The sequence below is a fragment of the Danio rerio genome, chromosome 9, assembly GCF_049306965.1.
Source record: "Danio rerio strain Tuebingen ecotype United States chromosome 9, GRCz12tu, whole genome shotgun sequence".
NCBI classification, from domain to species: domain Eukaryota; kingdom Metazoa; phylum Chordata; class Actinopteri; order Cypriniformes; family Danionidae; genus Danio; species Danio rerio.
Window position 1 is genome coordinate 22,918,352 of NC_133184.1, and position 17,162 is coordinate 22,935,513.

Here is a 17,162-nt window from a genome sequence, read left to right on the forward strand (position 1 = left end):
AACATGTCCACCCTTGAGGCAAACGGGCTATAGCAGCAGAAGACCACACCGGGCGACTCCCTTGTCAGCTAAGAACAGGAAACTGAGGCTATAATTGGCACAGGCTCACCAAAATTAGACAATAGAAGATTTGAGAAACGTTGCCTGGTTTGGTAAGTCTTGATTTCTGCTGCGACATTCAGATGGTTGGGTCAGAATTTTGCATCAACAACATAAAAGCATGGATCCATCTTGTATCAATGGCTGGTGGTGGTGGTGTAATGGTGTGGGGGATATTTTCTTGGCACACTTTGGGCCCATTAGTACCAATTGAGCATGTTATAAAGCGTGAATCATCTCAGACTGGTTTCTTGACTGGCCTCCACAGTCAACAGAACTCAATCCAATAGAGCACCTTTGGGATGTGTTGAAAAAGGAGATTAGCATCCTGGATGAGCAGCCGACAAATGTCAATATCATGTCAATATGGACCAAAATATCTGAGGAATATTTCCAGTACCTTGTTAAATTTATGCCATGAAGGATTAAGGCAGTTCTGAAGGTAAAAGGGAGTCCAACCTGGTACTATGGTGTACTTAATAAAGTGGCCGGTGAGTATATACTAAGTACATTCTTCTTTACACATTCACAGATGGTTTAATACAGTGAGTAATACAGTTTTGGAATCTGATTATAACCTTTTATTATTATTATGTATTTTAAAGATTGTATTTATGTCTTATACGAGTGACAATGATCAAAATAGTGAGTAACATGTCTACAGTCAGATTTGTTATTAAATAAGATCCCCGTTTTAGTAATGCTAAAACTATGTTGAATTATGACTTAAATTATGACTTCCAAAAGTTACAGATAACACCAAGAATGAAACACATTTATGAAAATGAACTCTGTATACAGGCCCGTAGCCAGCCTATTGAAAGGGGTACTTCTTTTTTTTCTGAAAAAGTGGACCTTTTTTGCAGCTATTTGCCTCATTTTCTATTCAATTGTGCATTTTACTCACATTTTAAGAACTAATCTTTGCAGGATCAGCATGTCGTGTGGTGATCAAAGTGCTCACCACCATACTATTTTACAATGAAGTATTTATTTACAAACTTGGATTTAAACTGTAAGTTAATGCAGTTTTTAGATATTCTTACGAAATTAGAATTAAATTTAAAAAAAAAATACTTATTTTTAAATAAATATATATTATAAATCATCATCTAAAAAAATAGGAATCTGGTAAAACTTGTTTTAAAATAAAATTGTAGCCTATGGGCAATTAAAAAATGGCAAGCTTATTAAACTTTTCTCAATCAGAATTTGGCCACTTAATTACAATTATATTTGTCTTAAAGCCTTCTTTTATCTATAATTTTCACAATTTATGATGGCATAGCAGTCAAATATGGAATAAATGAGCTCATATAGGGGTCAAATTCTAGACTTTGTCAGTGAAGGGGTGGGTCTTTCCAACCCCCTGAACCCCCCTGGCTATGAGCCTGGTATAGTAATAGTAAAAGTGTAGTAACCAATATATTTGAATGAACAGTTTTACTACAAATACCATGTTTAAACTATAACAAGTCTAAAAAAAACAAACTGAATTTATGGTGTCAACAATAGCTTAATGTTTTAGTAGTTTGAGAAACTCTTTTAAAGGCCAAGCGTTTCTATTAATTTATCTGTTGCATAAAGTGCACCTGCTCACTAAACTATTTATTTTGGGAGGAATAAATGCCAAATCTAATAAGCAAGGTAAGTGGCCGCTTATAGCCCCAGGAAATCTAGAGCCCCCAAATAAATACCTAGAATTATACGTATAAATTATATAAAACATCAATTTCTATCATATTTTGTATAATGAGGGTCTAAAGCCTAAAAAGGGGTGGCCAAACTAGGTCCTGGAGGGCCAGTGTCCTGCAAAGTTTAGTTCCAACCCCAATCAGACATACCCGAGCTAGCTAATCAAGCTCTTACTAGGCTTTCTAGAAACACCCAAGCAGGTGTGTTGAGGCAAGATGGAGCTAAAATCTGCAGGGCGCCGGCCCTCCAGGACCGAGTTTGGCCACACACCTGGTCTAAAAAATAAGTTTAATGTTTATTACATCCAGTGGTGTAAAGTAACTAAATAAAAACACTCAAATTACTGTAATTGAGTAGTTTTTCTCAGAACTTGTAATTTACTAAGTAGTTTTAAAAATGTGTACTTTTACTTTTTCTTGAGTGCATTTTTAGTGCAGTATCTGTACTTTTATTCCACTACTTTCCTTCAACCTGCAGTCAGTACTTTATATTTTTTTTCATCTATGGGAATTAGAAAAATCAGTCCTGTAATTCCTGTCCAGTCAAATCACACATAGAAGGTAAATTGCATCAGTGAACTACTTCAAGACATGTGCACTTTACATTGCAGCAAACTGTTTAGAAGCATTAAAAGTGTCCAAGAAGATGTTCAAAATCTTTACACGCATTGACCCAGAAACTGTTTAGATCAGGGATGCCCAAACACAGTCCTGGAGGGCCGATGTCCTGCAGATGTTAGCTCCAACTTGCCTCAACACACCTGCACGGATGTTTCTAGAAAGCCTAGTAAGAGCTTGATTAGCTAGCCCAGGTGCGTCCAATTGGGATTGGAACTATACTTTGAAGGACACCGGCCCTCCAGGACTGAGTATGGGCACCCCTGGTTTAGATGCACTGATGTCACTGATGAGAAGATGATGGATATTTACTCTATGATGACCGAAATGGCCTTAAACACCCAGCAGGCACAAGACGTCAATATGCCGTCAGATTGAAATTGTACCCTAACGCCGTGGGTACGCTGCATTTTGTTTGGAAATGAAAATCGGGTTTACATCAGAACTCAACGTCAGCCCGATGTCAATGTCTAACGTCCAACCTAAAACCAACCAAATATCAACGTCTAATGATGTTACAGCTTGACGTTGTGTTGACGTTACCACTATGACATTTATCAGACGCTGAATGGTTTTTTTGGTTGCCATAACTGATGAATAAATGTCACTATTTGACGTCAATAGGATGTTGGTTTAAGATGTTGGCTCGACATTGGATTTTGGTCACTTTTTACCAACCTAAAATCAACCAAATATCAACGTCATTTAATGTCATTATTGGACATCAAAATAATGTTATCCTTAGACGCTGGCTAGACATTGAATTTTGGTCACCTGACATCACATCCTAATTCTAACCTAATATTAACGTCTTATGACATTGTGTGCCTGCAGGGCAATAACGAAATGCACTACAGAATGTTACGTTTACACACACACACATCTACAAGTTACATGTAAATGCATCAACTACTAATGCATCAGGCTACTTTTTACCCCTACTTAGAGTAATATTTACAGCAGGTACTTTTACTCTACCCACACTACATTTTTAGGCAAGTAATGGCACTTTTACTTAAGTATGCTTTTTCAGTACTCTTTCCACCACTGAGTACATCACAAATGCACAAGCGTGTCCCCAAACCCTCAATCATGGAGCAGTTCAGCTATCAAATTTGGTAAAGATTTAGTTTTACAAACGAAATTGTTTATAGTTGTGAATTTATTTTAAGAAAGCAAATCATTTAAACGTTGTACAAGATGCTTTACATGTTGTTATTACTATTTTGCAAATAGACAAATGTAGAAAAGGAGATTGAGTAAAATAAGAAGAAAAAGACAGCTAAATAAATAAATTAAAAATAAATTAAAGTACATAGGTGCCTTTTTGAACTTACGGGCCCCTCACCGGAATTGCTCTGGGCCCCCAAAATCACTAAATCCGCCCCTGAAAATGAAAACAAACACACACGTGCGTTAATAGAAAAACAAACGAATAAACTTACTATTACAATACGACGAAGTGATCAAAAGGCATCCAGTGCCATATCACGCATTACATAACCTTTAAGTGGGCATCAGTGGTGGCTGCCAAAAAGTGCCCGTGAACTCGCTGGCCCGAAGTGCTGCTTAATCCCACAATGCAGTGCATGGCGCGTCACTGAAGAACGACCATGATGGCGGCGGTCGGTGCACCAGAAGTGATTTCACAGCTGGAAAGCGCTGCCAAAGTTTTAATGGTGAGCATTTCGCCTCTGTTTTCACATCTCTGTCAGTGTGCTGTTAGCTCTGTGTGGGGGGTTCATCATGTGCGGGTCTCGCTGCTCGGCGGTTGGCGGGGAAAGTCTCGGTAAACGCGGAGCGGAGCGTGGCGCAGTGCTCGACTCGCTCCATCCCGCAAAAGCCCAGGTTAGACATCATCACCTTCATCATCCTCTTCATCGCCTCCGCCAAACAGCAGCGCTCTGGTGACAGGCTCGCGGTTCATAACAGTCGCCCTGGGCTCAGGTGAAGTGTCCCAGAGGCCTAGTTTGATTCTCCAGCCTTGGAAAAGCGCGCTGGATGAGTTGAAGTGTGTCTGCTGGAGTTTCTTTATCAGCTGCTGCACTTCCACACGCTGTTGATTCAGCCGCATGTTTGAGGGAGAGCACATGTTTAGCGAGACTACGGGAACAACTGAGAGATTCTAGCTTCACTTTCATCTCTTAATTACTCAATATCTTTCCTATTGTGCAGCTGTAAGATTTGACTAGCTACATGTTGAGCTAGCCGAAAGTTGAGAGCAGGACATGTGTAGTTAGATGATGGCCTGTGCTGTCCACTGGTAGTGTTTCTCCTGCTTGTTGTTCCAGACTGCACCTCTTTTCATCATATAAGGACTGATAACTCGAATTAAGCATGTGTTTTATGTGCGAGTGAAGTTAAAGCATTGAGAGGATCTCATGACACTTTTCATAAGTTACATTATTCTTCATTTGTTGTTCTGTTTCTATTTGGTGAATCAGCTTGGCTGTGACTGTCCTAGAATATTTTAGTGTAGTATATTGATCTAAATTTTACATATGAGGCGTTTGCAGAGTTCTGTTTTTAATAGTTGGTGTTGAAATTTGGAAATAAATGAGGCAAATATAAAGTACAGCAAACGCTTGCATTAAGTAATTGTATGAACATTGAGGTATATACACACAGACTTTTAATTTCAGCCAGCCAGCGCCAGGGCTTCCGCTGAAATGTCTTTCTTTTACAAAATTGCCACGTTTAAGATCTGATTTTTTAAAATCTTGTGATCTTCACTGCCTGATGGGTGTGCAATATGAAGTGGGTCTTAAACTGGACAAGAAGCACTTTATTAAATTCCATTTACCCCCGCCATCTCTTTGGAATATGACAATTTATTTTATTACAGTATTTTCAATAGAGTTTCTGCACTAGCCTGCTGGTACTGACGATCCTAGATATTGTTTTACGCTTGAACAACTAAATAAACGCTTGCGTCCGTTTAACTCAATGTATTGTCATTACCTTTCAACATCAATGCTGTAAATGGAATCTTATAAAATTGAAAATAGTCACATTAAACCAGGTGTTTATCAATGGCTGAAATACACTAGTTGTGCATATAGCCCATTAAATGAACAATGAGTGCACCATCGAATCACAGGGCTGTGACAGAATTTTAGAAATGAAATCAGCAACAGCTTTCATTTGTGGTGGTAATCAATTTAAGAAGTCAGTAAGGATTGGGAATTGTTACTGGCTGATGCTAAAGTCATCTATTATTTTCCAGAAATATTTTTTTTGCATTTTTATTAATATGTTAAATACTCGTTTACTCTGGGGAAAAATACTACTATTCTTTTCAAAGTATTTGGGCTTGATACATTTTTTACAGTCTCTTATGCTTTTCCACACTTCATCTATTCATCTATACATCGGAATACAGAAATTGGTGAAAGTATTTTTCACTATATCTTTATAAAGACTTATTTTTAAAGAAACTGTTGTAAAATGGAAACTTAAGTTTTACTTATTTAAAAAAAAAATCAATTTAACTCGTGCCTGCTGAATAAAACTGCATTTAAAACAAACAAACCAAAAATATTTAATGGCTGTTTAAACAAAAATACATTTTTTTTAAAAATGAAATACTAAATGAAATAAACACTCTAAATGTAATTAAAAGTTTCACAGCCAATCAGAACCCATGCTTTTTAAGAAAGAGATAATTTTAAGCATCAGATGACATAATAACTGCTCTCTGTGCTTATTATTAAACAGTAGTTATTAAACCTAGTTGAAACAAACACATTTTGCACTGTTCTTGTAAACGTTCTTATTTGAAAAATGTAATTAAACACATGACCCTGAATCAGCACTTTGTGACTGTGGGTAGCTGTGATTGCCTGATATTTTTCAAAAGGTGGAGGTGGTACAAAATTTGGTGAAGGTGGCCACAACTTAATTCTCCATGCAAGAAAAGCTAACTGTAAAGCTCACAATTTATAGTATGCATAAATGCTCTCTGTTAGGGCTGTATCATACAGTATATCGTTTCAGCATCGATATCGCAATGTATGAATACGCAATAGTCACATCGCAGGAGATTATAGTTGACCAGGTATATCATTTTAGAACACGTGAGAATATTGTAATTTTTTTTTTATTTACAAGTTTAAGTTTAACCATAATGTATAAAGTGAAAGTGTTTTAAGGCCTGTTTAAGTTAAGCAAGTTTAAAGCATTTAGGCACAAGAAAACTTATTTTTTTGTTGCTTTGACAAAGATGAATTGTATATCATTTTTAACTCTATGAAGAATATACAGCTTTTTTGTACATTTGATTATTTTATTTATGCATCATTTGTATTTTTGCTCTTTCTCCACTTGAATATATATATATATATATATATATATATATATATATATATATATATATATATATATATATATATATATATATATGCACTCCTCTACAGAATCATCCCAATCAATCTAGAATCATTAAGCTATCTTGAGAAAAATTGCAATATAAATTGCGAAAAAACTTAAATATCGCAACATACATTTTTCCCAATATCGTGCAGCTCTGTATTCCATCAATATTGTTTTTATTTCTCTGCCATGAAATCCTATTATTTATAAATAATAATAAAAAAAAAATTCTCTCTCCATTTATCTAGCTTGGAGCCTGGTCAGTCAATCACTGATCTGTATAGATAATTGCTTATGAAGTCAGAAAAGTCTAGGTTTTGTTATTATTTTTCAGTTTGCAGAACGGTCAAACTGTAACAGTGGAGATCAGATATTGATTTGTTGTTGTGGAGCATCAGATTCACTGATGTCACTGCAGTCATGCTTGTACAGCAGATTGATCACTGAGTTATGGCTGGCCTACATGGCAGAATATATATCAGGATATTTTACCATTTCTCTAAATTCAGTAAATTCATACCTTACTTATATTGACCACATTTAAAGGGCTATATTTTGTTTATTTTTAAAGTATGTACGCAGAAATGTACTCATTCATATGTGATCGTATTTCTCACTTTTTTTAGAACCTAAGGGCAGTTTGATAGGTGTAGAATCATGACATATAAAACACTTTTGTTACATTAGTCAACACATTGATGAGTGTTGAAGTCTTTTTGTAAATCTGTTTTTTTCCCCGACTTTCAAGTTCAACCACTTTCCTGATTTCTTTGAGAAGCATTTATGGGAAAGGTTGTCAGTTTGTTGTTTTACCTTTGGTTTTTAACATTGCAATATAAACTTTCAGAATTTGCATATAAACATGACTGGAAACTACAGCAAATGAAATGAAGGGCAGTAGCATTTGTTTCTTCTGCAATAACTGCAAAGCTGCGAGCTTATGTTTGAATCATGACTGGTAAAAGTACGTTTTTAAATATATTTTAACATTTTTTTTTGCTTTCAAATCAGACTTGTAATTTCAGATGGCAAAGTTTAACCTGCCTTCTAATGTGTAGAAATTAAGTCTGTATAGGCTAGGGCTGCACAACATATTGTTTTAGCACCGATATCACAATATTCACAGCTCAAGATATGCAATGTTGAGTCTGAATTATGGTTGACCAGGAGCCACACAATACATCTGATTTGTAGAGTCACTGCCAGGTTTAACCACAATAACGTGAATGTTTATAATTTACATGTGTTTTAAGGTCTTTGACTGAGCATTTCAAGAGAGTTTGGGCATAAAATATATGATGTTTGGAGTTAGGGCTGCACGATATTGGAAAAATCTGGTATTGCAATGTTTTGTTTCTCTGTGATATAAGTTGTGATATGAATAAAATTTCACTAGATATCTCGAATAGCTCTATTTGGAAATTTATTTAGATTGATTTGGGTTGATTTTGTAAGGGAAAAGTAATATAATAGAGCAAAGAAAAAGCGTCAAACAAACAGTGCTTTATGGTTTTTCAGAAAGTCAAAAAGTATTTAATGAACAGAAATTGAATAATGAAATCTAAAATAGCCCTGAAAGTCTTTATTATATTAATAATTCAGTCAAATTATTATACTTTAAAGTTACAAATTAACTTTTTTTTGTCAATGTTTTAAACTCTCTTGACGTGCCTTTTAAAATACATGCAGGTTAACTTTCAGGCTGTTAGAGTTGTACTTTGCAATAACTCCACAAAACTTTTGATCAACTATGCTAACTCAACATTGTAGATCCTGTGTTGTGACTATTGCAGACACACACGTTGCGATATCAATGCTGAAATATTGTGCAGCCCTATTTGGAGCTGTAGCTATGATTAATTGTATTTCTCTATTTATTTATGTAAAAATAAAATCTTACTTTTTGTCTTGTCTGAATTTTAAAGTTAAAATAAGACCAAATCGGCAGATAATTTTGCTTGTTTTAAGGAAAAGCACCCAAGTTTGACTTTTCTTCTGAAGGTGAAAACGAAACTGTTTTTGCTTCATCTACAAGATTATTTTTAGATATTTGATTTGGACAAGAAACGAGACAAAGAAAAGTTAAAATATTTTTTGCATTGTGATTATTCAGTTTTTGTTCCAGAATAATATTAGACTTCCCAGAAAACTGTCAAATAGAGCTATTTAAATCATCTTGTGAAATTGTATACATCACAATATTTATCACAGAAAAATAAAATAATGCAATTTCAGATGTTTCCAGTATCATGCAGCCCTATTATAGGCTGAGATTAAGTGGTTATTTGTTGCTGTTCATACATGTCTGACTACACTGTCTACTAGCAGAATCTGATTGAAGGCATTTTCAAACAGTTCTGTAAGTGCACAGAACCCATTTACAAACCAGGGCCTATAATGCATCAGTCTGAAGCTCTTCTTGATCATTCTAAACATCAACATGATTTGATAACATGACATTGTGTTTAATGTCACTAGATGACATGTTAAACTTTGTTAGGGGCTTCGGGATGAGCACACATGTTCCTGTCAGCACTTTTAGAGATAAACGCTCTTGATTTTTCTCCACCAGGGGTTAAAATGTCTTCAAAAATGTACACCCATTACATGGTTGAGTGTATTAAAACCCTAAATTAAATGCAGAAGAGCTTTTTATCTGCAAAAATAAACAAAGCCATTGTGTGTGTACCAGTCTGTCACAGCACCGCCACAGGCATAACTGACCGTGACATGTGCGTAAGCTCGGTTAAAAGTGAATGTCATACTGATAAACTAAATGAAATTAGTAGATTAGATTGCTACAGCCTTAATATTTATTACAGTTGAGTATTCACAATAAATATCTATGTCAACATGCGTCATTGCTTTTAAGACAGTGGGTGTTCATTCTCTTCTGCATTTAATCAGTAGTTATTAATTGGTATTGCTACTTAAACTAAAGTGTTACCATTTTTACATATGCAGGTTGTGTTTTTATAATTTATTTTGTGTTCATGTTTCTATAAAAAAAAAGTTGGTTGTAATAATATAGATACTCAATTGTTTCTCGACCACCTTCCTGGATGACCACCAACACTGCCTGTTTTAAATGTCTCCTTTGTCACACCCATTACAGGTTTTTCAGTCACTGTTAATGAGCTGATAATCTGAATGAGGTGTGTTGGTTGAGGAGACTAGGAAAATGTGCAGAGATGGTGATCCTCCAGGAACATGGTTGAGAAACACTTTATTAATATGCAGTAGTAATATCTTGTTCATGGCTTTAAACTAAATTGAAGCATATGAAGCAGAACTCTGCAGGATTCACAAGAATTGATAGGGTTGTAATTATACTCTTGTTCTTGTAGCCCAGGCAGGCAGGCAGTCTTCAACCAGCAGGAGATAGGATTTGATATTTGTGTATTGGACAAATGGCGTAGTGGCACATTTTTTTTTCCAGTGCCTCCTGCTGGTAATCTGTCCTAGAGGTTTCCAGTAACTGTTCAGTGTGACATGATGTCCTGTGGCTCATTCATGCTGCTAAAGCTTCGTCTGTACAGGCAAGATGTTTCTCTTGTGCAGCTTGGGTTTGTTTTATATTCCTACCAGGCCTTGTGAAGGCATCTGTGTGTGGATGTGTGAAATGATGCCACCCTCTCTCTTGTCTGGTCACTGTGAGGTTGATGACTGCTGTGCTGTAATTAGGAACAGAATGTGATGTTAAATGTTATGACTCAAGTGTGGGATGTGTTCACAGAGGAGACAGGCCTGGGTGTGTGTGTGTGTGTGTGTGTGTGTGTGTGTGTGTGTGTGTGTGTGTGTGTGTGTGTGTGTGTGTGTGTGTGTGTTTGTGTGTGTTTGTGTGTGTTTGTGTGTGTTTGTGTGTTTGTGTGTGTGTGTGTGTTGCTTCATTGACAATCATTGGAAACGGGTTGCTTTATTTCTGTCATCACTGTTGGATGGGGCAGTCGTAATTGTTAGTACTTCTGTGATTTTATTTTATTTACTTGGTGTTATTGTTATAATGTAGAAATTAATTTTTTGTTAATGTTGTTTAAGATTTACATTGTTTAGTATTGTATTTTTACCAGCATCCTTTAATTTTGTAGCATCTGTTGTTGGTACTCTTTTGAAACTAGCAACATTAACAATTAAAATATTGAGTTGTATATAATTATTGACTTTTTAAACAAATGTGTCTGCTAAAAGACCATGGCCCAATCCCAATTAATTTTTTTACCGCTGCTACCCCATCCTCTTGGCCCTTGAAGCAGAGTGTTAAGGGGAATGATTTAAACATTGACCTGGGACACCACTACAACACCCACACAAGTCATCATACGTCATTGCGAGCTCTTTGAGATATGCTAATGAGTGATGTGACTGCTGTAGTTATTCTAGTTGCATTACTTTTTTGCTGTTTATCTAGGAAATCACAGAGGGCAACAATACCCCCCTGTTATCATTACATTATTACATTATGTGATGTGGCAAAAAGCTTGCAACTCTACTATGTATTTACACCGTGGCCATATAGATCTATGTAAACACAAGAAAGCAACATTAATGTTATACCATACAGTGTAAAAAGGTCATTCCCAGTCACTCGACTTTACTGACAGGGTATTTGAGTGTCATCGAGTGTCAGATATGAAAGTATGTTGTGGGACTGCTATACAGGAGTTAGTATTATGAATTATGGATAGAAATTTTGTGTTTCTTTTTTTTTTAAAGAATGACCGTAAAACATCAATGCTGTTTATGAATCTATTAAAGCGTGTGATTGTTTGTTGTAAAAATTCTTAATAATGCCAAAAATACTAGTTTGTGCATCTCCTCACCTACGCATGCAGCCTTGTTGCTGATGATTTCTGGGAAATTTTCATAACTCTTGGTTACTAGTGTGGTCCTGTTAAAACTGTTTCAAGGGCTATCTAGAAAAGCTAAACTAAAAAACGCTAAATTTCTATTGATCTATAATCCCTAATAATAACTCCTGTACAGCAGTCCCACAACATTCTGTCTAGAGGTGTAAACCTATACTGGTCTCACGGTTAGGTTCGGTAACGATTATCTTGCCTTCGGTTCAATTCGATATCTCGGTGCATCACGGTGCATTGACGATGCTTTCTATATGCAGTGTTATATTTTAGGGGGGAGGCTATAACAAGCTGTCTGTATAAACACACAGACACAGCACCACACTGTCTCTCATTCAAACACATACACAAACATAGACAGCACTAAACAAATAAACAAACAAACACACACACACACACACACACACACACACACACTTAAGCCCTCGCAACAGGGAGAGATCGCGCTGAGCGGAGCAGAAAAACGAAGAAAAAAAAAACGAAAAAAAAAGCTCTTTTTCGACAGCCCTTTACTGAGAGCTCATCTCAGCGCGAGCTCTCCCAGCTAAACACATATTGCGAGGGCTCAAACGGAGCAGTGCTCAATGTCGAGCGAAAAAAAAGAAAGACAGCTGTGAAACATAACCAGCTTTGTCTTTTTGTTTTGAAAACAAAACTAACTGAACTGCGCTCATTTCTGACGCCCCTCTGGATGTACAGCACCCTTAGCATTTGCCTATGGTGCCTATGCCACGGGCCGGCCCTGAGTTGGCTGAGTGTTGTAAATACTCGCGCACACCTCCCTCGCGACAGAGCGCATGGGAGATAAATGACGTCAGTACATAATAACCGGTTATGATTATTACTGATCTGATACCGAATTGTCCGCGTCTGCATCGCGGTGCACCGAAGAAACAATTAATTTTGACACCCCTAATTCTGTCACACGATGACCCTGTCAGAAAAAGTCTAGGGGCTGGGAATGACCTTTTTACAGTGTCTGCTATAATGTTAATGTTTTTTTTTGTGTGTTTAAAAATATGGCCACTGTGTAAATGCACAGTATAGTTATCTTATTGCCACATTACATTGTTATGATAACATGATATTGTTGCCTTCAGTGATTTCCTAAAGATAAATACCAAAAAACAACACAACTGGAATAACTACAGCAGTCTGTATCAATCTGTCTGATTGTCTGATCTCATCTGAAGCAAGAGATCACGATGACAAATGATGATGTGTGCAGGTGCTGTAGTGCTGTCTCATTTCTTAGGGGTAAATTTTGAAGCCCTTCCTCTTCAAACTCTGTTTCAAGGGCCAAGGGGTAGGGGAACAAAAATAGAATACACTCTAGCGGTTGGGCCTAATTGAGTCCTTCAGGCTCGGGTAAGGTAGTCCTTCAGGTAAGTATGTTGAATCGGGGTTGAAATTTAACTGTGCAGGACTGCAGCCTAGCCCTAAGTTGAAGTAGGCTATAATTTGGAATTAACTTCACTAATGAATGTGTTGACAGGCACCGCCGTCCATGGTCAGCACAGAGCAGAGGCAGCATGCAGAGCACATATTCCTGTCCTTCAGGAAGTCAAAATCCCCCTTTGCTGTCTGCAAACACATCCTTGGTGAGTCTCAGCACAGATACCTTACACTTAAAGAAACATTGCTTAAAGCAGGGTGCTCAACCCTGTTCCTGGAAATCTACCTTCCAGCAAAGTTCAGCTCCAGCCCTGATCAAAAACACCTGAACCAATTATTACCCTGAACAGCACTTGAACATTACAGGCAGGTGTGTTTGATATGGGTTGCAACTGAAATCTGCAGTAAAGTAGCTCTCCAGGAATAGGGTTGGTCACCCCTGGTTTAGAGTAAAATGATGCTGTAAGAATAATAGTAAACATGCATGTTGTCTATTTTTTTCCGACAGAGACGAGTAAAGTGGACTATGTGCTGTTCCAGGCCGCCACCGCCATTATGGAGGCCGTGGTACGAGAATGGATCCTTCTAGAAAAGAACAGCATTGAGTCGCTTAGAACATTCCTCCTCACCTATGTCTTACAGAGACCCAAGTAAGTGTTTGAATGTGCAAAATATGACTTTACCTCTAAACTCTAAAATTATTCAGCCTGCCTCTTTAAAAGTGTATGTTTTGGTCTGATTTGGGTGAAGATTTCTTTTAATAATGAAATTAAACAGTATTTTAGTGCCACAAGTTCCTGTTTTTATAAATAGATCATTGCATTGTTAATTGTTCAAAAACAGATTGTCCACAATATTACTTAAAGAATTCTGTTTTTACGAATAACATTTCATTATTACATTGCATTAAAAGAATATATTTTTTGGGTTAAAAATATTGATTTTATTGTTATTTATTTTCGGAAAAAATAAATACTTCTAGAAGATTTTCATGCGCTTTCCTTGAGATATCAGACTCCCTCAAATATTTTGATTCTGTAAATGTAAAAAAAAAAAGTTTAAGCCCAATGAAATCGTGAAAGAAAAATGTTAATTAATATAATTGGTTGAGAAACCCTGTCTTAAGGCTGATTTATACTTCTGTGTCAAACGCCGGCGTATGCTACAGCATTGACGCATAACTCTTCGCCGTGGCCGTCGGCGTCACTGACGTGCACCTCTCAAAAAATGTAACTACACGTCGCAACAACGCGTAACGCAAGCTCTGTGATTGGTCGGCTTGGTAGCGCTGACGAGTCTGGGCGGGACCGAGAGCCGCACGAATGGCGCGAGGCCAATGGAGCAATTGTTTACAAGTGTGGAGTCTTGTGAAGGAGCTCCGGATGGAAAGTTTTGTTTTGTGTTTACCTCATAGTTAAAGTTGTTGCATGTCCGCCGGTTCCTGCCTCAAAATGAGCGAGTTTGAGCCACTTGTACATCCAGGAAGTGTTCAGGAAAAGCAAAACAGCAGCAAAGAAACTCGACACAGAGGAACATTTACTCCTCACTGCCAACTAGCGTTTCGGAAGTGTAATGCATACCAACAGAGACAGCACGCAGAAGTATAAATGCACAGCTACCCCGTTGCATGCGCCGTGGGTTACGCAGGTCACTTGATGCAGAAGTATAAACCAGGCTTTAGAGGTGTAAATGTTCTCCTCTTGCCTTACTACATTGTAACTTTGTAACGTTTTCCATTGGCAAATGTATGTTATGTTTGTGATCATTTATGATCATCATTTTTGTTGATCTCTGTTTCCCTGTAGTCTGCAGAAATATGTTCGAGAGCAGATCCTGTTAGCAGTAGCAGTAATAGTAAAGAGAGGCTCCCTCGACAAATCCATCAACTGTAAGAGCATCTTCCTCGAGGTCAGCCAGCTCATCAGCAGCGGCAATCCCACAGTGGTAAGACCTGCCACCCTCTGCAACATTATAAATACATGAATTAGAAAAGACTCTATTCATGTTGTAAGCAAATGAATGCTTTAGGTATGCATTGACTAAATATAATATATAGAAACTTTTAATATTCATGACCACAGCCTACACAACAATGGGTTTTATCCTTTATGGAAATTAAGAGTGTATCACTTTTTATTATTATTTTTTATTTCATCACAATAAAATAAAATTATTATCATTTATTCAGACTTTATAGTTTTCAAGTATTAATCATGTCATTCTTATCCTTCAGAACGTATATTAGGTTTTAGTAGTAGGATATCATATACGTTCGCATTCAATATTTTTTTCAATATTTAAGAATCAGTTTTTGATTTTGAGCTAAAATAGCTTTAGTTTATAATCTAAACTGAATAATAGTTTATAATCTATTTATTTTTCTATTTCAGCAAGTTTAATTCTAAGTGAACCACCCTCACGAATATTGGTTGGTTACACTTTATTTTAAGGTGACATAGTTGCAGTACAAGTATTCATTTAACCACCGAGTAATAGTAATTAATTGTATTTACTATATGGTTAGTGTCAGAATGTAGGATAGGTTTAGGGTTAGTTATGCGTAATTATGCATAATTCAATGTAGATACTATAGTAAGTGCATGAAGGTCTTAAAATAAAAATTGATAAACATTAGTCTAACGCTTATTCAGTAAGACAAAGTAAGCTTTGTGTTACAGATTATTATAAGATGTAGAGACCCTAATATGTGTGTTTTGTAATGTTAATAAAATAACTGCTGTAGAGACCCCTGCTACCCCTACGTTTGACCCTGTTCCTTACAATGAATTTTGCCCAGTGAAAAAATAAATGCACGCCATGTCCAGCAGAGGGCGCTCTAGTTTTATGTTTTGCATTTGTTAAGCTTGTGATTCCATCTGTTGAATCAAATGTTGAAACCTCTGTACTATTTATTAATGTAATAATATATGTTTTCTAACATTTACCCATTTTGACGTAATATTTGTCTTTATGTTGTAATATTGACCATTGTGTTTGCCTTTATATGTCCTGCTAGCAAACATTGGCCTGCTCCATCCTGACAGCCCTGTTGAGTGAGTTCTCCAGCTCCAATAAGACCAGCAACATTGGCCTCAGTATGGAGTTTCACGGAAGCTGCAAGCGCATATTTCAGGTCCGTCCTTTCCTCCCTATGTCTTCTTTTTTGAAATATTGTTTTCTTGTAAATGCCTTTTATAGTAGGGTTTCCTCTGGTATTAAAAAGTATGCATTCCATAATTTGAAAGGTACTGTCGTGAATTAAGGTTTTAAATGGATAATTTCATAATTTTTGTATTTTCCCCAATATAATTGTTTTTCATTACAAACATCTAAAGATCTTTAAATAAAGATTAATTTACTTAAGATGGAAAATGAAGTCGCATTTTCTGAGTAACTAAAAATAATAAGTGTTCATTAGTAAACCAGGAGTAAATATCTGCCAATGAGTTATTAAAGTAATTTTTCCTTTTGGAATAAGTTTATTTCCCTGAGCCCTTATTTACACAAGTTTTTATTTTAATCATAAGCTTAATTTTTTATTATGTTTAAGTGAAAAAAAAAACAGTTGTTTGTATGGGTTTGAATAAAAATGACTTTTCTGAATCACATGTTGTCACATTTGCCTATGTAAGTAGTAATAATTATAATTATTAATAATTAATTAAGTTAGAACACTCTCTGGGCTGGGTTGTGGTAGAAGATTCATTTGCCAGTAAAACATGATTTGACCCTTGATAAAGAAGGGAATAAGCTGAACGAGACTCTCTGAGTGGGAATTATTTAATAACTCACACCTGTTAGCATTTTAATTAAACTATTTCAAATTAAAATGTATATCTTTTCTAAATTGTCTTAATTTTCATGTTATAGAACTTGGAATCAGCTAGTAGCTGTACACAGCATTGTTGTAAGCATGTATGTGCATTACAGGAGGACGACCTCAGGCAGATCTTCATGCTCACTATGGAGGTCTTGCAGGAGTTCAGCCGGAGGGAGAACCTCAACGCTCAGATGTCCTGTGTGTTCCAGCGCTATCTTGCACTGGCTAATCAAGTGCTTAGCTGGAACTTTCTTCCACCCAATCATATCCTTTCATGAACAGATGCTAGTGAACTTTTTATACTTA

The 17,162-nt window shown here is 36.4% G+C and overlaps 1 protein-coding gene across 2 annotated transcripts in view; it reads left to right on the forward strand.

Moving 5' to 3' along the window:
• The first annotated feature begins 3,992 nt into the window (after nucleotides 1–3,992).
• The window catches only part of xpo4 (exportin 4), a 50,944-nt gene continuing 37,774 nt past the window's right edge, over nucleotides 3,993–17,162 (forward strand). Inside the window, 6 exon segments of one of the 2 annotated variants that reach the window (NM_212674.2) lie at nucleotides 3,993–4,090; nucleotides 13,137–13,242; nucleotides 13,545–13,686; nucleotides 14,842–14,980; nucleotides 16,053–16,169; nucleotides 16,967–17,120. In NM_212674.2, coding sequence (NP_997839.1) covers nucleotides 4,025–4,090; nucleotides 13,137–13,242; nucleotides 13,545–13,686; nucleotides 14,842–14,980; nucleotides 16,053–16,169; nucleotides 16,967–17,120 — 724 coding nt within the window. In that variant the 5' untranslated portion in view covers nucleotides 3,993–4,024. 2 annotated transcript variants of the gene reach the window in all.